The sequence below is a fragment of the Nicotiana sylvestris genome, chromosome 4, assembly GCF_000393655.2.
Source record: "Nicotiana sylvestris chromosome 4, ASM39365v2, whole genome shotgun sequence".
Lineage (NCBI taxonomy): Eukaryota > Viridiplantae > Streptophyta > Magnoliopsida > Solanales > Solanaceae > Nicotiana > Nicotiana sylvestris.
Genome location: NC_091060.1, coordinates 30,118,996 through 30,140,755, shown reverse-complemented (window position 1 = coordinate 30,140,755; position 21,760 = coordinate 30,118,996). Strand labels below are relative to the sequence as shown.

Below are 21,760 nucleotides of genomic sequence, written 5' to 3'. Positions count from 1 at the left end.
GCTGATTATTTGTTGTCATATTGTGTCAGTAGAATCTATAATCTCTTAGCTTATTATCTGAGATGGAGGAGGTAACACTTGTGTTGATTTCCTGTGATCATTCTCTTTCGTTCCTTTCAAGATTTAATCAAAACTAAAGGTGTTAAACGGGCTGGGTTGGACCGGTTCCGGACCGGCCCAGACCGGTAGAACACGAAACCGGCTCGGACCGGTAATAAGGGGCTGGGCTGGGTTGGGTAAGGGGGTTTGGGGGGGTTGGCGCGGTTCAGCTGGCCCAAACGGGTAATCGGAACCGGTTGAACCCGGTAGAGTGAATAGTAACTCTTACGGGTTAACCGGTCCGGTTCAAACGACTAGTTTTTTTTTTAAAATTTTTCAGACTTGGGGGCCCCACAGATCGTTGGCAACTGTCAGACCATGTTTTGGCTGTTGGCCAACAGAAATATTACACAAATAGCCTATTTTTTTTTTTTTAATTTTTAACCCTTTTTCAATTTACAAAACTAACATTCTTTAAAACTATAAATACCCCCCCTCTTCTTCATTTATTCACTCAATACTCATTTCTCAATCTCAATTTCTCTCATTCTACAATTTGCAAGACTTCAAGTCTTCAATCTAATTTTATTTGGCTCTCTTTTCTTGAATTTAATTTATTGTGTTTTGTCATTTGAAGTTTGAACTTTGAACAATTGAAGTTCAAAATTGAAATACTTGCTTGACGTTTGTTCGTGGTAACATCGGTTGAAATACTTGAAATACTATTTTACTTGTTGAAAAAAATGTAAACCTTTCAATTTGTAAGTTTGAAACTTTGAAATTTGAATTAAGAAATAAAAGTAGCACTTGCAATAAGTGCATTTTTTCCCAATCTCCATTGTATTCTTTATGTTAGTACTTTGTAATGCACTTATTACAATATTTATACAAAATTCCAAAAAAAATATATATTAAAATTACACTAAATCCGACCCTCTCAACCTGTAACCCGTACGATTCAGTTTTTACCCGGATGAACCCGAACCCGTTAAGAACCAACCCGGAATCGGTCCGGATCGTAACCTGTACGGGTCCAAAAAATGGAGGCCCGACCCGGCCCGGTTAGCCCGTTAAACACCCATAATCAAAACATAGAAATTGAGCAGCGTTATTCTCTGGTCATAAAGTCTCCCGTTTATGGTAATAGTTTAGCCCATTACTCATATCATATGCTTTGTGCTTAGGCCCGCCCGCATGTTACAGGGTTTAGAAGCTTGCTTCCTTATATACCCGTCATGTCTCTTGTGTTCTATCGATGTGGAATTTGTCTTGGGTGTTACATATGTATACCCCATTCACGGACTAAGCTTCCTTGCGGAGTTTTGCTCTACTATTATCTCAAAGATGCGAGATTCATCTTAATTCAGTTGAACATTGAGGTTTGCCCCACTATCGCCTGAGGTTGCCTGCAATGATTTGTAACATTACAGAGCCTACTAGTGATATTGTACGCTTTGTGCTTAAGCTTATTTGATTTTAAAACACAACACTAGAGATTAAAGGCTTGCTTTCTTGTGTACCCAATATTTATTTGAATATGCGATTTGTGTAGGGTGTCCCACATTTCCTGCCGTGTGGTGGTCGGGTCTTGGATTTAAATTCTAAGAACGGAAAATTTATTGACAGTTGCTTATAGAAAGAAAGAAAAGCTTCCTATTCAAGTCGTGCAATACTACAATAGGACATCACTAGTGACTACATTAGAGTGGAGCCAAATAAGTGTACACTTTTTGTTAAATTATTTAATTAAATCCAAGAAGTCTGGAAAGCGACACTTTACACTCTTTCGAGCATTTATTCTTGAGACATTTTGCCCCTTAGGCCGAATGTCAACAAATTTTTTTAACATTCTGCTTATTACCCTTCTAAAATTTGAATGAGACGGTCATGGATCCCAAATTGAAAAAAATAGTAAGCTTGAAATTTTTTGCGAGATCTATTAAACCACCAGGATTATGGAATTAGTTTGGCAGAATCTTAAAGGCATTTATTACGACCTGCCCCAGTTCTTTTTTTAGTTTTTTTCTCTCTCTTCATTTTCTAGGATCTCCTACTCCTTTTCAAAGTCAAGTATTAGGAGAATTCTTTTTCCTTTTTCCTCTTCCAACAATTAGATTTAATTATTTATTAATAAAGCACTCCATTAGTTGTTTTTCTAATGGCACGCCGTGACTTTTACTATTATTCACCAACTCCAACTCACCACCATGTAAAATGAGGATTAAAAAAAGAGTAAATGTGTCAGGGTTCAAATATCTATTGTACTTGAAATTGAAATATAAATTAATTGAATAACGCAACACGTTGGTAATTCTCTTTTTTCCACACTTAGAAAATAAAATACTCCTATCAACTTAGCCACACGAAACTTCCAACTAACTGTTCACATGAAAGTACGTGTGAAACGTTTAATTATTGTTCTGGTTTTGGCTTAATATATAGACCAGTAACTCTTAAGTAAATTCGTACTCCTCTATTAACCTATATTTTTTTTTGTCCGTTCTAAAAAGAATGACTCATTTCTAAATTTGAAAACAATTTAACTTAAAAACTTACAATTCTACCCTTAATGAGAAGTTTTTATAACCACACAAATACTTTGGCCCCCTTTTTAACTTGTTTAGGACCACAAATTTCAAAAGTCTTCATTTTTCCTTAAATTCTGTGTCCAGTCAAACATGTTCACATAAATTAGAACGGAGGAAGTAGTATTTTACCGCTAAGAATTGTGGTAGGGTAGGATGAAATAGATCCTCCACTCGTAACCAAAAGTTTCAGTTCAAGTCTTGAAAATAGAGAAATTCATAATAGAATTTCCCATAAATGGACTCTACGTAATTTCGAATATCATATGATTTAAAATATGTATTATTTTCTTATAGCCATGTGAGATATACGTACAAGCAAGGATTTGAATAAATAAAAGGCACGATACCTTGGCTTCAAACATAGATATAAGGCTGTCACATCATTGCAATTTCTTATCATATTCCTTTCCAAATAGTTGAAGTACAGAATTTTGTTTTGGATATTATATTCCATTAATATACTCTTCATTCATAAAACCAAAGAGGCCAATCTTGTGTGATAATTCCCTCCAAATTAAAGTCTTTCATTTTTTCATATCAAATGACAGTTTTTTTTTTCTCAAGAAAACTATGCATTTTCAGTATCTAATTTTCTTGGCTAGTTTTGGAGTGTATTTTGTTCTTTGTGCTGCTGAATTTCCATATCTCAAACAATCTGTGAAAGCTGATGGCTCTCTTAGTTTTCTAGTGGTTGGAGATTGGGGGAGGAAAGGGCTCTATAATCAATCCGATGTCGCCTTTCAGGTTCTTCTTTTCTTTCTCCGCTAGGATTTGAACCTGAAATCTCATTATTTTCTTTTCATATATATGAGTTGTTGTTCTTCTTCTTCTTTAGTATATGGTCAGTTAAAAAAACATGATTGTCTTCTTCAAGTTTTAATTCCTCTCATAATACTTACCAGTTACGTCCCTTGGTGTTTTTTTCTTTTAAAAATTTATAAAGTTTCTGGTTTTATAGAATTTTTTAAATGTTGAAAGTTGGTGATTAATAAAAAGTTATTGTGAGAAAGTAAAAAAACCACTTTTAGAGTTCTTTTCTATTGTTTTCGAGTTTTATATAAGTCTGTTGAAAGTTGGTGTTTGATAAATTAATACCGGATTGACCCTGATAATATTATTGTAAGATAGAAAGAGAGAGAAAAATTTGAAATTTTGATTTTAAGCTTGGCATTAAATGATAGATATTTCAATAGGTATAGGAGGGAGAGACAATAAATCTTGCCACCAATGCAAAATAATAGGCTGTTAATATAATTTTGAATCTACTTTTCATTATATCTCTACGTTTAACTTTTAATTATGCATGTGACGCATCAATTTAAAAATTAAATTTTTGCAGCTTAATAATAATAATAATAATAATAATAATGCCGTATTTAATTTAATAAACTTCTTATTGACCTTTGAACACCTACTTTTTTTTGTGACTATTGTATTACGGGTAGGTTGGGGGAAGGAAGAGTTGTGGGGGATTCAAAGCTTATGAATTTTTGAATATATAAAAATTACTCTATTTATTTTTAGGTTTCTCGAATAAAACTTTGTCTAACGATATCAAAATTTCTGATTAAGAACGAAGATCACTCAACCACAATCCTTATTGATTCATCTCTCTATATATTATTAGAGTATAAGAGACAAGTTTTTTTTCTTCACGCAAATAAAAAAGAAATAATTCTGTGGAGATACCAGATTGATTTTATTTGGTGATGGAGTTAAAGGGAAAAGGCATATTCCCCACTCTTCCAAAAGTCATTCATCCAAAAAGTTTATTACTTTAAGCAACAGAAATTCTTTTTACTCTTCTGTATCCCATTTTAAAGTCGATTTTTCTTACGTATTAGACACCCTTTAAGTTTTTAACGTTAAATCCATATTTGTACTGTTTTCTTGGGGTACGTAACATCATAAAGCAAAGGAGAAGAACAAGGAAATTAACAGTGGCATATTTTTGGACAGTCGACTTTAGATGTACTTTTGTCAAGTTGGACTGAGTAAACATTTACTTAAGCTAAAAGGTGTTTGGATTGAAATTATGTGAATAATACTCCCTCCGTTTCAATTTATGTGAATCTGTTTGACTGGACGCAGAGTTTAAAAAGAAAATGAAGGTTTTTAAAATTTGTGGTCCTAAACAAGTTAAAATGGGGTCCAGAGTATTTGTGTGGTTATAAAAGCTTCTCATTAAGGGTAGAATTGGAAGTTTAAGGTAAATGTTTCCAAATTTTAGAAAGAGTTCTTTCTTTTTGGAACAGACCAAAAAAGAAATAGGTTCACATAAACTGAAACGGAGAGAGTAGTACTAAAAATAGCTAGAATTTGATTGACCTACCCGGTTAAAGTTAGTTGTAAACTGAGGCGGATCTACAATGGCACATACAAGCTCACGTGCATAAGGACGGATCCAGCTTGCGATTTATGTGTTCCCGTGAACTCAGTAGCTTTTGTCCAAACAGTGTAAATGTGTTCCAAAAATTCACTAAGTATCTATAAATGTTTGAATGTGAACTCAGTTACTACTGAAAATTTACTCAAGGTCATTGCAGGAACCCATATATAAACATTAAATCCTTGATCCGCCTCTGTATGTGCAAGTAACTTTTGCTCAAATACTATATATGTATTAACGTAAGGTTATTGTAGAAACATATAAACTTTAAATCGTGGATCCACCTATTATTGTAAAAGTATTTTTTTTTTAAAGCAAAACATTACTTAAACAAACATGCTCATCGAGAACTTGGTGTGGCTATAATTTGAATATTGGTAGAACTTGAATATTAAACTTTTGTGTTTTGATTTGTGACACATTATTATGTAATAATAATCGTTTAAGTTTCTTTTTTGTTTGTTTGTTTTTGGTTTATTAAATGTGTAGATGGGAAAGATAGGAGAGAAGCTAAATATTGATTTTGTAATATCAACTGGTGACAATTTCTATGACGATGGGCTCAAAGGTGTAGATGATCCTGCATTTTATGATTCATTCGTCAATATTTATACAGCTCCTAGCTTGCAAAAGACGTGGTACAATGGTAAATCTTTTATGCAAATTTTTCATCACCATTATTGTACTTACTATTTAGAGGCTGATTCATGAGTTTAAGTTTATTGGTTCTTATAGGCAGCTAAAACAATTTTAAATTAATATAAAATAATAATTAGTTCAAAAATAAATATTATTTATAAATATGTAATGAATATATATATAATTTGAACAAAAATTATTGGATTCACGTCAACCCATAAATGACACTCTAGATCTACCCTGAGCCCTGATTGTAGTTTATTATGATTACAAGCCTTTGAAAAATTATGGGGACGTATAAACAAGATTATGTAAATGCGTTAATTCCATGTGATTAACCATAAAGAAGATAAAACTAAATTAACGTGTAAATATATTGCATGAAACTGAATATAAAATATCGTTTTAATTTGTATAATTAAGTTCCTACTTTTTTCTTTTCTTGTGGCAGTGTTGGGAAACCATGACTACAGGGGTGATGTAGAGGCGCAATTAAGTCCAGTCCTTAGAGAAAAGGACGAAAGATGGTTTTGTTTGAGATCTTATGTTCTTGATGCAGGTAAAAATAAGAATATTTGACTACAATTTTTATTTTCGAAAAAGAATCGTCGTCTCATTCGAAAATTAAATATTTTAACTTTCGCACTCTGAGATTTAGGGGTTTTTAAAATTATAAAGGTGCAAGATCCAATGTTTTAATTAATTTTCACTCTCTTATTCAAATAATATAAAGAAATTAACACTAAAGAGAGGTGCATATTCTAATTAAGAGCAAATATTGATATTCTTGTCCTTATTTTTTGGTGAGGCAGAAATTGTGGAATTTTTCTTCATAGACACCACCCCCTTTGTTGACGACTATTTTACACACCCAAAAGATCACACTTATGACTGGAAAGGTGTCTTGCCAAGGGACAAATATCTCAACGATCTCTTAAAGGTAGTATTCCATCTGTTATAATTTATGTGTTTTTTTTAGTCTGTTTAAAAAAATATTATTTTTGATATCTCATAACTCTTTAATTCAAATATTTTACATGGAATATTTAAAACTGAAATTTTAAAGAACATTTTAGTACGTTCCATACATCTTTAATTCAAAAATCATAAGATTTAAAGTTGCATTTACTTTCTTAAATTTCATGATCTCAAACTAAGATATATAAAATGATACGGAGGCAGTAATGATATGGTACTTCATATTATTTTTGGCCTACGAGTTATTAAGAGTTGTGATATCTCCACAAAATTTACAACACAAAAGATAAAAAGATAGAAAAACATAGAGGCTAGAGCACAGAGGCGGATCCAAGATTTAAATTCTATGGGTTCAATTTTTAAGATTTTTAACATTGAACTCATTATATATTTAAAGTTATGGGTTCAAATCAATTATTTTTGCAATTTTAGTGAATTTTTACACATAAATTTCTACTCCGCGTCGAAAGTTATGGGTTCAATTAAACCCGTAACTCTCACACTGAATCCGCCTCTGCTAGAGCATTAGTGGGCGTTTGGACATAAGGATTGTAAAATTTCAGAAAAAAAGTGAAAATGATATTTGAAAATTAAAGTTGTGTTTGGACATGAATATAATTTTGGGCTGTTTTTGAATTTTTGTGAGTGATCTGAAGTGAATTTGAAAAATAGCTTTTTGGAGCTTTTCAAATTTTCGAAAAATTTTGAAATTCATCTTCAAGTGGAAATCGAAAATTAAATGGCCAAACACTAATTTCGAAAAAAGTAAAAAAAAAAAACGAAAAAAATAATCTCTTTTTATGGTCAAACAGGCCCTTAGTAGTATTCGAAGACTTTTCGTGCCATGTAAAATGGTTATATATATAATACTTTATAGAATTAATATATTAAGAACTTTTCTTCTTTAATTTCTCTAAACCCTTTTTTCTTATTTCTCATTTGGTGTTTTCAAAAAAGGATTTGGATTTGGCATTAAGTAGGTCTACTGCAAAATGGAAGATGGCGATTGGTCACCATACGATTAAAAGTGCTGGACATCATGGTATTATTACAGAGCTTGCTGAACAATTAACTCCAATACTTCAGGTAATTTATTAATTACTACACATGTATATTTTTTAGGTTTAAATTAAATATGAGCTGATCTTCACAATTTCTTTTTGGATTTATAATTTTTGTTAACTTTATCCAATTTTTCCATTTAGGAACGTAATGTTGATTTTTACATTAATGGCCATGATCACTGCTTGGAACGCATTGGAAGCATAGACAGGTAACCAGACGTCAAGTACACATATGTACCTTTGCATACACTATTATTACTTAATCATTATTAATTAACGGTTAATTATTTGTTTAGCAACTTAGAATTTTTAACAAGCGGAGGCGGATCCAAAGCATGGAGGGGAGATATTAAATGGTGGAATCCTGAGGAATTGAAATTTTATTATGATGGACAAGGATTTGTTTCAGTTGAATTGAACAAATTAGAAGCTGAGTTTGTGTATTACGATGTTTTTGGAAATGTCTTACACAAATTCAAAGTGTCAAAGGACTCTTATTTAGCTAGTCAATAGCTAGGGGTAAATGTTACATAAGAGCAAGATGAATATCGAAATTAAAGTGTATTTTAGTGTATTATTGATTGTTTTCTATGTAATCTGATAGAGATAGGAATGATTATTGTGTACAATATGTTTCTTGCTTGCATGTTTTATTATTTTTAACGTCTTTAATTCAAAACCGAACATGAAATATTGGTTTTATTTCGGCTCCTTTACAATGATGAGTTAATTCATAGATCTAACATGTGAACAAAATTCGAAAAAAAAAGAATTCTAACAATATCATGTACGTCGGCTTTTGGTTAGAACACAATTAAAACGATGGTTGTGTTATGAACCCAATCAGTGGCACATCTCCTATATCCTAGAGAATGGCTGAATAGTTGCGAGCCGCTAGTTTCCTAGAGAACGGCGGGAGAGGCTAGGCGAGACTTAAAGGCTGCAGCAAACAACCATCTGGTAAGAGAATTTTCTAGAAAGCAAAAAATAGAAAGGTGGTAGGCCGACGTTGAACGCTTCAACTTGGCCATTGAAAAAGGTGAAGGCTGGGCGAAAGACTAGGTGAACTTACTGTGCCATGCCATGATTTAGGCTTTAGGATCCATGCACGAAACTCTATGGAGTAAATTCATTGATATATTAATTTATATGTTGGTAGTGGTTGGTGAGGAGGTGATGGTGGTGGAAGAAGAATTGCAAAGGGGGAGGGAGGTAGAATGGGTTGGGAGCATGGTGAGGTGACGTGCCAGATGATGTCCACTTCACAAAAATATTAATTTCGTGTGAGATTGGACGTCCACCTTGGATATAGCCCTAATAGAGAAGACGTATATTTTGAACAGCTTGAATACCGACGGGAGTATTTCTGCTAAAAGTATAAAGAATAAAATTAATCATTTCCACAAAGTAGAAGAGCAAATTTGGTCATTTTCCCATGAATATGGCAATAGAAGGTAGTAGGTGCAGTACATCCGCCTATGAAATGAGACAACTAGAGGGAAATGAATTATAGACAAGAAGCTGCACTAATTTTCAATTACATCAATGGTAAGGAGATTTAACTGCTTAAGCAGAAGCAAATTAAATCCATCATTTTTTTTAATTAGGAGCTATTTACATAATGGAAAATAGGGGTTTTGAGGCACTCCATTTATGTAAAACGTTGCCAAAAATGTCAAAGAATTGGAGTCCAACTTCTGTTTGAGTAATTTGCATTGCCATAAAGCCTTGTCCATCATAATAAAATTTCAATTCCTTTGGGTTCCACCAATTGATATCACCCCTCCATGCCTTTGACCCTCCACCACTTGTCAAAAATTGAAGTGGACTGCAAAAAAAAAATGTTTTTTTTTTTAAAAAAATTGACCCCCTTTTTTAATTTTTTATTTGAATTAAATTAAAGTCCATTTTTTTTAGCTTTAGTTGTGTTTAATATTACCTGTCTGAACTGCTTATATGCTCTAAGCAGTGATCATGTCCATTTATGTAGAAGTCAACACCATTTGCCTGAAAAATGAAGGAAAAAGAAAAGGAGAAGAAAGAAGTACTTAGGAAACAATATTATTGTTTCAATTTATTAAAAAGTCAACATTGTTTGCCTGCAAATATCACTTGTATTTTATTTTCAAAAATAAAGATCTCGGGAAATTTGATATAAAAACTACAAGAATTTGTATTTCAAAGTTCTTTAGAGAAATATATATTTTTAGCCACTTCCAAAATTAACAGTCTATATATGTGTGTGTTATAGAAAACAAATATACATATTTTATATACTTTTTGACTAGCAAATACAACTAATTTCGGCCAAATCATTAATTTTATAGTTTGCCCAATTCTTTACCTGCAAGACAGGGAGTAATTGGATTTCAAGCTCCTTGGTGTTACCGTGGTGGCCAGCACTTTGAATTGTGTGGTGACCAACAACAATCTTCCATTTTGCACTTGATTCCTTTAATGCAGAGTCCAAGTCCTAATTTGGTCAAAATTTAAAACACATTTAATTTTAAGTGGGCGTGTGGACATAAGAATTATAAAATTTCAAAAAAAGAAAAAGTTAAAAAAATTTAAGTGAAAATGGTATTTGAAATTAGAGTTGTGTTTGGACATGAATATAATTTTGGGCTATTTTTGAATTTCTTTGGGTGATCTAAAACGAAAATTTTGAAAAATAGCTTTTTGAAATTTTTCAAATTTTCAAAAAATTTCGAAATTAATTTTTAAGTAAAAATTAAAAATTTCATGGTCAATTTTCGAAAAAAAAATTAAAAAAATTCGGAAAAAGGTGATTTCTTTATATGGCCAAACGGAGCCTTAGGTTTGTGTTTTCTAAAACGTTAAACGTCTTGAAAAAAATTCAGTTTACCAAAACGACTAATACGTAAATTAACTCTACCTTCAAAATATTGTCAAGATAATCTTGTCGAGGCAAAATGTCTCTCCAATCATAAGTATGATCTTTAGGATTTGTGAAATACATATCTTGAAAAGGAGTTGTATCCACAAAGAAAAATTCTGCCACATCTGTTCAAGCCAAGGGAAGGAGATAAAATGTTTAGATATTAGTGAAATTTAAAATTTTCACCTAATAATTAAAATTTCCTAATTAAGCTTAACTTAATTAAGTTTTTTTTTACCTGTATTAACAATATAAGACCTTAAACAAATCCACCTGCTATCCTTTTGCTTGAGGATGGGACTTAATTGTGCTAAAGCATCACCTCTGTAGTCATGGTTCCCCAAAACTGCAATAAAATATATAAGCAAATAAAATTTTCAAAATGGCCCAAATAGTTTTTAAAAAATATTTTTCTCTGGAAACATAAACATATGTCTTCACATGCATCATTATCACTAGTTAATAAAAATTAAAATTGATTTTATATAAATATTGTATGCGAATAAGTATTTATCCATGAATTTCACCAGTATTGTGCCTGATATTTTCCTGATAAATACCCTTACCATCTTTTAACAACATATTAAATATTACAGTGGTCCAAAATAGTACTTAGCTGCTGCCCAATTAATTTTCGAAAGATGATAGCCACAAATGCATGCATAAAATCAAACGTGGGAAGTACATATATCCACATGCATTTGTTAGTGGGCGTTTGGATATAAGAATTGTAAAATTTAGAAAAAAGTGAAAAAAAATTAAAGTGAAAATAATATTTGAAAATTAAAATTGTATTTGGATATGAATACAATTTGGAGTTGTTTTTAAATTTTTGAGAGTGATTTAAAGTGAAAATTTTGAAAAACAGCTTTTTGAAGTTTTTCAAATTTTCAAAAAATTCTGAAATTTAACTTTAAGTGAAATTTGAAAATTTCATGGACAAATACTGATTCCGAAAATAGTGAAATTTTTTCGAAAAAAGTAAAAAATTTCTTATGGCCAACAGCCCTTACATATATATATATATGTGTGTGTGAATTTACTTAAAGTTGCAAGAAATAATTAAATATCATATTGAATCTTAAACATTGAACTCATCAAATTTAAAATTTTAATATGCCCCTACTTTTTATTACTCTAATATATTTGTACGTATATATATAAGATTTTTTGGTTAGAAGGGGAAAAAGGAAGAAACTCACCATTGTACCACTTTTTCTGTACGCTCGGAGCAGCGTAAACATTGCTAAATGACTCCTCAAAAGCTGAATCATCGACACCAGTCAATCCATTATCATAGAAATTGTCGCCAGTTGATACAACAAAATCTATGTTTAATCTCTCTCCAATTATTCCCATCTACATAAAATTCGAGATAAAGAAACAATATTTTAGGATTTATAAAATAGAGAAATTATATTTAACCATTTATCTACTCCTATTCATCTTTGAAAATATTGGCAGGCGTACATTTTACTTCCTTTGCAAATATCTACATTTATCGTGTCATATTGGGGGTTTTCGAGTTATTTTTTTTTTAAATCATACTTTAAGAGTGGAAGGTTAATATTTGTAGTGATTAGTGGCAAATTATACCTTTTAAAATAAAAGAAAAAGGTAAAAACAGCATATATGAAGCCACGTAGTCAAATTTAAGTGAACCGACAAAAGAAAAATAAAGTTAGAAATAGACAATATAGATTAGCTAGGTGGCAATATTGAATAAAACAAAGAAAGAAAATGGGACCTCAAGAAGTAAATTAAAGATATGGAGTACTCATATAGCTTATTGTTCTGTCAATTTCATATCTACGTTGATAAAGACCATAGAGGTTAGGAGGCATTAATCAAATGTCTTTATTCAAGAAATAATACAAAAGAGAAACAAAATGAAGTTGAACGATAAGCAACAAAAAAGAGCTGAGTTGATTAGTGTCGAAGTATGATTATGACTTTCATTTAGTGAGATAATCGACATTTTTTAGGACCTACATGCTTAATTAATTGTGGTAACAGTGTCATTACTCCCTTGGTCTCAAATTTTCGGTTCAAAAATAATTGTCTCAAATTATTTGTCATTTTAGAAGTTCAAGACTAAATTAATTATATTTTTCCTATTTTATCCTTATAATTAATTGCTCTTGAAGAGAGATTATATCTTAAGACATAAATAAGGGTAAAACAGTCAAAAACTCTCATATTTAATACTCCCTCCGGTTCACAATAAGTGACCAATTTGCTTTTTTATTTTGGTTCAAAATAAGTGTCCAGTTATGTAATCAAGAAAGAATTCAATTTGTTTTTACAAACTAACCCATATGTACATATCCCTAAAAAGTTTTCTTACTCCTCACATTAAATGTTTAATTAGGGGTAGTTTAGTCATAGTAGGTATTTTTGTATAGAATTTAGTATTTTCTTAATGGACGTGCTAAATGTAAATTGGTCACTTATTGTGAACCGGGAGAAATAGTTTTTTTAAAAGACATGTAAAAGATAAACACGACCTATAATTTGAGACGGAAGGAGTAGTTATTTGTCATCGAGGAATAGGATTAGAGGCGGAAAGAATTAAAACTAATAGAGTTCCTATAATAAGTTCAAATCATATATAAGAATAATTAAATTTATTGTCAATATTTTTATGGATATCTTTTAATATATATAAGATTTGGATAAAAGTTATTGAGTTCGTGTAAATGATCTAATCCATCACAGGTTATAGGAACATATTTGAAATCTGCAAGGTATTTATCATTCTTTAGTTCCCCTGACAACCAAAGGCGATGAGAAGTGGGAAATAGGCATTAAAGGATGGAATATAATTTTTGTCTTCCAACACTTGTATTCTTTCAATTGGCTGGCGATGGTTTCACTTACCATATGATATATATTTTTATTAGGTCGTTTCAAAAGAATCATATCCCTTTATATTTAATATAGATTTTTATTACCCTTAATAAATTTTTTTATAGCCATATAAATATATTACGGTGTATTTAAGATCACAAATTTTAAAAGTTTTATAGCCACACGATTATTATGACATATTTAAACTATAGTGTCAATTTTTTATTTTATTTTTTTAAGCTCTGTAACGAATCAAATTGTGTCATATGAATTAGAAAAAATGAGGTAAAATGTTCTTTTCTTCTTGTTACTCAGTTTGATCTTAATCTACTTTCTACTTCCGTACAATTTATTTTACAGCCTATAAGCTACACTCTTTTCTTTTTTCTTAAAAAAATTTCAAAGTTGCATTCCAAGAAAATTATGGAATTAGGTAATTAAAGTGAACTTAACTACTTAAGAAAATTATGGAATTAAGACTAATCTTAATTACCTGATGAGCAACTTCAGTTTGGTTATAGGTTCCTTTCCGTCCCCAATCCCCGACGACCAAAATGCTAAGCGAGCCGTCGGTTTTCGCCGGATGTTCCAACCGGTGAAGCTCAGCCGTGGCCTCAAGTAACAAGAAGAAGAAAGTAAAATAGTTGAGTTGAAGAAACATAAGCATTTTCATGGAAGCCATTTGGAGGAATAATAGTGTTCAAAGTTTTAACAAAAAAGGAGAGATTTATATGGCCATATATATGAAAAGTGTGGGTGGGGGTGGAGGGGTGGAGGAGATTTAAGTGAGAGAGAAGATAGGAAGTTTCCTTCCTCAAATAAGTTTGATAAATGTTCAGCTAAAGTTTAGACCAAAGGACAAAAGGTTTTGGATTTCCTGATAAGGAACCCAGTAAGGGAATTAGGAATATAATAAGAGTTGTAGTTATGTATATCATAAATAATTTCTTACGTTATTAGGTCTCTCAAACAATATTTATATATAATACTCCTTAAAATGTATGATTTGTCATTTTGAAAATAAGACAAGTTACTTAGTAAAATACGTAATAGTGGATGCTTACGTCATGATGTATATAACTTAAACTATAATAATGATAACATGTGTTAATTCTTGTTCATCGAACCCCACCATCCTTTTTGAGACAGAATGCTGAGTAGTTCATAATACTTTGTTATATCCTTCATACATTTCAAATTATTTGACATATTTCTGCTTTCAGAAGTCAAACTATTATATTGAATGTGTTTGCAACAATAAAATTTATTGAGATATTGGTCACTTTGGCCAGAGTTTGCACAACTTTAAATGTGTTAGTTGGGTCATTAGACTTGTTTCTCTGTATTTCCCATGTGTTTTGTCCACGTGGGTCTTGTATATTTGGAATTTTTACCTCATATAACAAAAACAAAGGTTAACACCTTATTTATTTATTTTAAATAAATAATATTTTAAAAAAATTATATTCTATAGATACCTTTTAAGGTTTATAGCAAAATATTTAATTTTGGTTACCTCCTAGCCCTAAGCCACTAAATACGCTAATCAGTTATACTATTTTCTTTCTCTCTCTATTTTGATACATCCCATTCTCTTCCCTCATCCCATTAAAATTTCCGATTTCCTCCTCCTTCCACCGGATTTGTGCAAAGCCCACTTCAGAAATTGCTCCGGCTCCCGCATCCGATGACTGCAACGGCATATTCCTACAATACGTTTTCACTTTCGGATCCAAAATCAAACCCTCCGACCCTAAAAATCAACCCTACAAGGATTGCAATGACATTTTGATTGTTTTTTTTTTTTGGAAAATTCCGATTTTGATAAACTCCAAGGCTATGATTTCTGATGTTTCTAGCGGCAAGGACTCTAAAGCAGGAACACATGGGGCTAGTGTCATATCAGAAGAAGTGGAGAATAAACAAGATATAGAAGACACTTTTAGACAGGAAAGACAGGGTTCACAACAGAAATTGACTACTGATATCATATGCATTACGGATGCTAGCAATTTCTTCTTCAGCGATCTTTCTCGTTTTCTTCTTCTTTCTCTCATCGCTGCTTATGGAATCATGGTCGGAATCCTATGGGTCGTCGGAAAATTGTCGACTAAAATAGGTCGTCTGAAGTTTGGGGTTGAGCAATTTGAAGATTCTGTTACCTTTTTTTTAAGAGCATTTCAATGTATCTCGTTGTATTTCTATGTATTTCATTATATTCACTATCTTTTTTTCCATTGTAATTCAATGTATCTCGTTGTATTCTATGTATTTCATTGTATTCAGTATTTTTTTTTCTCATCGTATTTCAACGTATCCCTCTGTATTCTATCTATTTCATTGTATTCATTGTCTCGCTATATGCCATGAATGTATTCATATGTTTTTTTTAATTAATATAATTTATGTATTCAGATGTATTATATAATTTCTCTGAAGATTGCTACATTTTTAGAGTATTTTGCGGTTGAGAATCTTTTTTATAACTGAAAAATACAAAATTTGTGTGTTATAATTGAGTTTGTTGAGTTATATTAGGAGTCTATTATGTTAATTGATTCAATTGCCGTTTTAAAAACAGTGTAATCCCCTATTTCACGCCGTAAATACAGTCGAATACAATAATCTGTCCAGTTGTAATCCTATCTTTCACTCCATGAATACAGTCGAATACACTCGAATACAATAACTAATTAGGTGGACTTCCCTGATTCACGCGCTTAAATACATCAAATACATCTCATAACCACATAAAAGGTATCTATATTTCGTAATATAACAAATGATATCTATAGATGACTAATTACTACTAAAAGATAGTGTTTTATGAATATTTCCCTATTATATTTATACTCTCCCTTTAGGGACTTACCATCTTTGCTATGATTTTTTCAAGTAAGGTCGAAGTTGCACGTAAAGTGACTCTAAAAATGAGCATGAAAATTTATCCCAAAATTATTCGCTTATTCATCGTATCAAACGATCCCTTAGAAATTTATTGTCTATTCTCGTAAACTCATAGTTCCCCATAATCAGTTCTTCTCTAAATTATTTTAGAACCTAAATCTGGATGTCACATGGAATAAGTTTCCTCATTTAGCATTGTAGAAATTTTTAAAATTATCTTTTCTCATAAATTGAAGATTCGCCGTAATCATTTCTTCACTAAATTATTTTAGAACCTAAAACTGGATATCACATGGAATGGACGTTCTTTTGTGTTTAAAAAATGAAAAATGTCCAAGAGCAAAGATGAATAGCTTGAGTTTACTTGACAAATAGAAGACTCAATACACGATTGGATCTTGTATTTTGTTACTCCACTGATACATTTACACAATTATTAAGATATAATGATATAGTCAGAGGCGGACTTAGGATTTGAGTACGACGGGAACACCATTGTATGCTAATTACTAGCGATAAAATTTGACGAGCAACTTTTTGAAAACTCAATGATTATGATGACTTATCATCCAAGTACAAATAAAAAGAAGTTCTAAAGAAATAGAAAGCATAGAACAAAGAGAGAGATTTCTTCGCAAAATAGGTGCTACGGAAAGGGAAGGTATTTGATTTAAGACTATTTCAAACTTTAAAATTTGTAGCTTTTTCTCAATTAAAAAAGGGATCTATGATCAAAAGGGTGTTCAAACTTCAAAAATTATAAAAAAAACTTACTAAACAAATCAAGATTAAGAGTGTGCTAATAGTTAAAAAACTGAAGAAAAGCCTCAAACTCTTAATTAATTGTCATTGCCGAGTCAGAGTTGACGAATATCCGCTACTTTGTCAAAGTGATTGTTGAAGAAAGTTGTGGAAGAAGGATTTGCATTTTTCTACTTCTGAAGCGCGATAAATTGGATTTGAGGCTTTTAATTTTAAGGGAGTGATTTGAAAAAGATTAAACTTAAGTAAGTTGACTATTATATATTAAAACTAAACTAGGATTTGCATTTTTTTTTTTACTTTTGAAGCGCGATAAATTGTAATTTGAGGCTTTTAATTTTAAGGGTGGAATTTGAAAAATAATAAAATTAAGTAAGTTACCTATTATATATTAATACTAAACTATAATTGAATTCAAAAAAAGATAAAAGTAAAAAGTAAAGCACGACAAAGTGGTGAAAATGAGTTTAGAACCCACGACCTCCAGTTGCGTCCCCACGAAACCACCCTTCCAATTGTCTATTTTTGTCAAGGGGCACACGAAAAATATTTAAGGGGTCCCAACTGTATGCAGAGATATATATAAGATATAATATACAGAGGTTTTACCGAGGCTAATGGGGTCCAATAACCCCTCAACCATCAATGTAGGTCTGCCCCCGGATATAGTAGTAAATAAAGAACATTTAGCATTATCGAAGGAAATAATGTGGAACCACATCCAACTTTTTTATTCTAGTTTTAAATAAAATAACACAAATTTGTGTTAATTACAAAGAAACAAAGTAAGTCTTATATAGTATCTTTGATTTCATATTAAATATTATATTGCTATGATCAAAGATGTACTATTGACCTAACAAAGGTTGTGACAGAGTTGTAAGTACTCTTTCATCCTTAATCAGAGGTTTTCGGTTCGAGCCCTAGGTATGGAGTCACATTTGTTATATAACGCTTTACCCCCTAATGTGGAACTTTTCGGAGCGAATCCGAATTTAGTCGGGCCTCAATGCAGATACCGAACATCAGGTGGAAAACAAAAAAAGAAGTACAATTGGATCATCTATCGAAATAATCAGGTGTCATGCGGAAGCTAGCAAAACAACACTTGAACGACGATAAATCAGACAACAAAAGAGAAATATACCAAAAGAGATACAAACATTTAACGTGGTTTGACCAATTAATCTACGTCCGCGGCTAAGATGAGCAATCCACTATATAAAAGTGAGTACAAAAATATTGAGAGAACAACCTCACGAAGAGGTAAACACAAGTGACACATTAACACCTGTCCTGTAAAGTTCTTCCCCTAAACACTATGAGCACGTGATTTTTGCCCTACAAGAACTACTCCCACAAAAATTCAAAATAAAATAGTTGTGTATTGCTTGTGATTTATTTGTATTTGTCTGTGCATGTTTATTCTATTTTTACTATTGAAAAATACAAAAATATATATGTTGCATTTACATTTACAATTTAGGATTAATTAGCCAGTGATTTATATTACGAAAATGAAAATCATAAAAAATAATGTACTTTACATTTTAAGCATTTAATGTTGAATTGTGTGATTTTATTGTTAATTGGCATTTAATTATATGTGATAATTGTTATTAGAAGATAATTAGTATTTTTAACGTGGTTTCTAATTTTAGAAAAATAATTTAGGAAGAAAATAAAAAGAAAACAAAAATGAAAATGTAAGAGAAATCAGACTGGGCCATGTTAATTTTGACCAAATCCAGCCCAAACTTTGTGTCTAACCCGGTCCAACTGATCAGCCCACTCAGACGTCCCAAACGACGTCGTCTATGCCACTTTCATTCAGTGCCGTTGGATTGAATCACTCAAATGGCCAGGATCATCTCTTACCCAAATCCAACCCAACCCCGTCCCTGTACCCGGTCCAGCCCAAACCCGCCCCAGCACTTAAACAAAACGACCTCGTTTCGCTTGGGCTTGATCACAGCCGTTGGATTTTGTAATCCAACGGCCCACATTAATCCCATCAATCTAATATACCAAAATACCCTAAACCCCTTACCCCCATTTCCCGACCCCTCTTCGTCGTCTCCCAAACCACATACCAAACGACCCCTCGAAACCCTAGAGCCGCCACCCCACACCTTCGCTTGAAACCCGGCGGCAACGACGCCGACGGCCACCCAAATAACACCGCTGAACCTCTATGCCTTCCTCTTTCCGAATCCATACCCTTTTAACCTCGAATCATGACAGAGCTTTTCGAATCTTAGATCGAAATATCCGACCAAAAAACCTAGTTTACCCAATCGCCCCCAAACTTACACCCGTTGACCACTAGACCTCCCTAGTCCCAAATCACACCCCAGTTTCGTTCGAATCTCATCGAAACTATTCAAATCCCAAATCGAACAAACAAACCCTAACACCAAACCTAGAGGCAGTCTGAGGAAAAATTGGGGGTTCTAATCGACTTTAGTCGAGTGTTCTCAGTTGAGAACACTCGATTAAAGTCTGTTTTTACCCCAAAAGGCTCAAGTCGGAGTTACGAGCAGAGCGAGTGAGAGATAGGTCTGAGTTCGGAGGTATTTCTTCTGTTTCTCTGTTTGTTTTTCATGTTTTGTTGTTTGTTTGTTTAAGATGCGTTCAAATTCATCTTTTATCAATTACTCTTTTCTTTCTCCATCAGACCTTTTATTTGGTCCAATTTTATCATTGCTTCTGTTTGTTGTCAATTGTTATATGTTATAATTTGTGTAATCGATTGAATAAGTGTCGTCGATTAGTCTGTTATGCTTGAATGTTAGATTAGCATGATAATAGTTTAATTTTTGGTTCATTCCAGTAGGTTTACCCTCCTGTTTCTTTTCTGTTCTAATTTTGTGTTGAAATAAGCCTGTTGGTATCATTTGTTTCAAATTGTTCCAATTTCCCTTTCTCATTGTTATTCACCATGTTTTTTCATATGAGTTCAGTTTGTTTCGTTCAGTGTTCATTTGTTCTTGTTTAGGTTAGAATTGGTTAGCTTATTCACTGTATCTGTGTGAATCAATCTGAACTTAATAGTTCAATATATGTTGCCCGGAATCATTGGTTTCATTCTGATGATATTTGATCTAAACTAAGTTTCTAGCTTGATTCGTTAACTGATCCTGATAAGTTTGAATTGGTTATAGCTGATGTGTTTATTGGTTTAGAGTCAGTTCATTTGTTTTCAGTCATTAATTAAGGATTAGTTTAGGTTAATTAGTGATTAGGTTTCTTATTTAAGAATTGGTTATAACTGATGTGGTCGCAGGGGTTTGAGGTAGAATAGTTGTTCAGGGCATCACAGGGGTAATTTGGGGTGTCAAAACTTGAAAAATGCTTTAGTTTGAATGACTGACAGTAGGGTACTAAAGTACCAATAAACTAATGAATTATTTAGTAATAGTGGGGAACAAGGCTTAATGGCATGAGAAGTTGATTAAATAAGTTAAGTCACCCATAACCTTGGATTAAAAAAGAGAAAAACATGTAGTAGTGGCTATCAGGGAATATCATGGCCAGCAATACTCTCTTAATTAGCTGAATGCTCCTAAGAGCTAAAAGGGAAAAAAAAGTTTTGCTATAAAGGAGAGGAGCTGGACACAGTTAAAAAAAAGAGAGGAACATGCTGGAAATCTTAAGGGTGTTGAACATTCTGAAAAACTGAAAGAGAGTTTTAAGAGTTAGTCTAGTTCAACTAGTATTATCCCATGGAAACTGAAAAGAGCTTCAGCTTTAACTATGGAGTTGTATTTTCGAGTTTTCTTGATTACTGAATTCTAGGGGTGTTTCTGCTTGTGTTTTGATTGATATTTGGTTACTATCAAGCTGTTTTGGGGTCAGTTACTGGGTGTTTGTGTTGCTGTTGGTATTGCTGGGAATTTTAACTGGTTCCTGAGTCGCTGCTGGTTATCTTTTGTTGCATTGCTGTTGCAACTGATGTTTGCTACTGCTGCTGCTGACCTTCCTCTCTTCTTCTTCCCCATTGTATTCCTTCCAGGTACACATTTGTACACTCTTGGCTTGACGCGAAATAAAGTGTTGACCAGGCTTTGTTCCTGTTGATTTCCTCCTGTTTAGATTTGTGCTCAAATAGAGTTTTCCTTTCTTTGTCCAAATATGTAGTTGACTGATTAATGAGTCATAGGGTTGCATATGTATAATATTTAGTTTTCTGTAATAAGACTGGTTCGTGTAAATGTACCTAACTGGACTGTATCTAGACCATGTGAGCTACCGTTTTTCCAAGTTTTTTTTTGGATTCAAATGAATTGAAGGTATCATCATATAGGTTCAAAGCTAACGAAATGGTTACTTGAATAATGTTAGCCTAACGTCAATTTTCAAATACTGAGGTATTTTCGACAGTTGTAAAAGAGTTCAAAAATGGCTTGGTATTACATTTGGTTCTTCTAATAACTCATTCATCTAATAATGTTAGTTTAAATTAATCAAAGAATAGTTAGTTTGTTTTGATATTATTGTGTGTCAATCTCGTGTTCAATTCATAATCTCAACTTTAGTATTATTAACTAGTAGAACAAGGAACGATACAATCTCCCTTTGAGTAAGCTCGGTTGCAATTTTCCGTTTGCATTTGTCTTAATCTAATAACTAATAAGAGGCACGA

At 32.2% G+C, this 21,760-nt stretch overlaps 2 protein-coding genes across 2 annotated transcripts; one reads left to right on the top strand and one right to left on the bottom strand.

The window, feature by feature from the left end:
- The first annotated feature begins 3,063 nt into the window (after positions 1–3,063).
- On the top strand, positions 3,064–8,399 carry LOC104223044 (purple acid phosphatase 8-like). Its single transcript, XM_009774392.2, has 7 exons — positions 3,064–3,371; positions 5,506–5,662; positions 6,107–6,214; positions 6,468–6,595; positions 7,591–7,719; positions 7,839–7,906; positions 7,994–8,399. The coding sequence occupies exons 1-7, from the start codon at positions 3,198–3,200 to the stop codon at positions 8,208–8,210; spliced, it is 981 nt and encodes a 326-aa protein (XP_009772694.1). The 5' UTR covers positions 3,064–3,197; the 3' UTR covers positions 8,211–8,399.
- A 706-nt stretch (positions 8,400–9,105) lies between these two features.
- Positions 9,106–14,396, bottom strand: LOC104223043 (purple acid phosphatase 3). Its single transcript, XM_009774391.2, has 7 exons — positions 13,940–14,396; positions 11,799–11,955; positions 10,835–10,942; positions 10,594–10,721; positions 10,042–10,170; positions 9,637–9,704; positions 9,106–9,525 (listed from the first exon to the last, which is right to left on the bottom strand). The coding sequence occupies exons 1-7, from the start codon at positions 14,126–14,128 to the stop codon at positions 9,312–9,314; spliced, it is 993 nt and encodes a 330-aa protein (XP_009772693.1). The 5' UTR covers positions 14,129–14,396; the 3' UTR covers positions 9,106–9,311.
- Positions 14,397–21,760: the final 7,364 nt, after the last annotated feature.

Excerpts from the sequence above, each read along its gene's own strand:
- LOC104223043 (XM_009774391.2), bottom strand. The coding sequence starts at position 14,128 with ATGGCTTCCATGAAAATGCTTATGTTTCTTCAACTCAACTATTTTACT. Across the intron at positions 11,956-13,939 it reads AAACTGAAGTTGCTCATCAG|ATGGGAATAATTGGAGAGAG; the intron begins GTAATTAAGATT and ends AATTTTATGTAG. Across the intron at positions 10,171-10,593 it reads ATCTTGACAATATTTTGAAG|GACTTGGACTCTGCATTAAA; the intron begins GTAGAGTTAATT and ends TGACCAAATTAG.
- LOC104223044 (XM_009774392.2), top strand. The coding sequence starts at position 3,198 with ATGCATTTTCAGTATCTAATTTTCTTGGCTAGTTTTGGAGTGTATTTT. Across the intron at positions 3,372-5,505 it reads AATCCGATGTCGCCTTTCAG|ATGGGAAAGATAGGAGAGAA; the intron begins GTTCTTCTTTTC and ends TTAAATGTGTAG. Across the intron at positions 6,215-6,467 it reads ATCTTATGTTCTTGATGCAG|AAATTGTGGAATTTTTCTTC; the intron begins GTAAAAATAAGA and ends TTGGTGAGGCAG.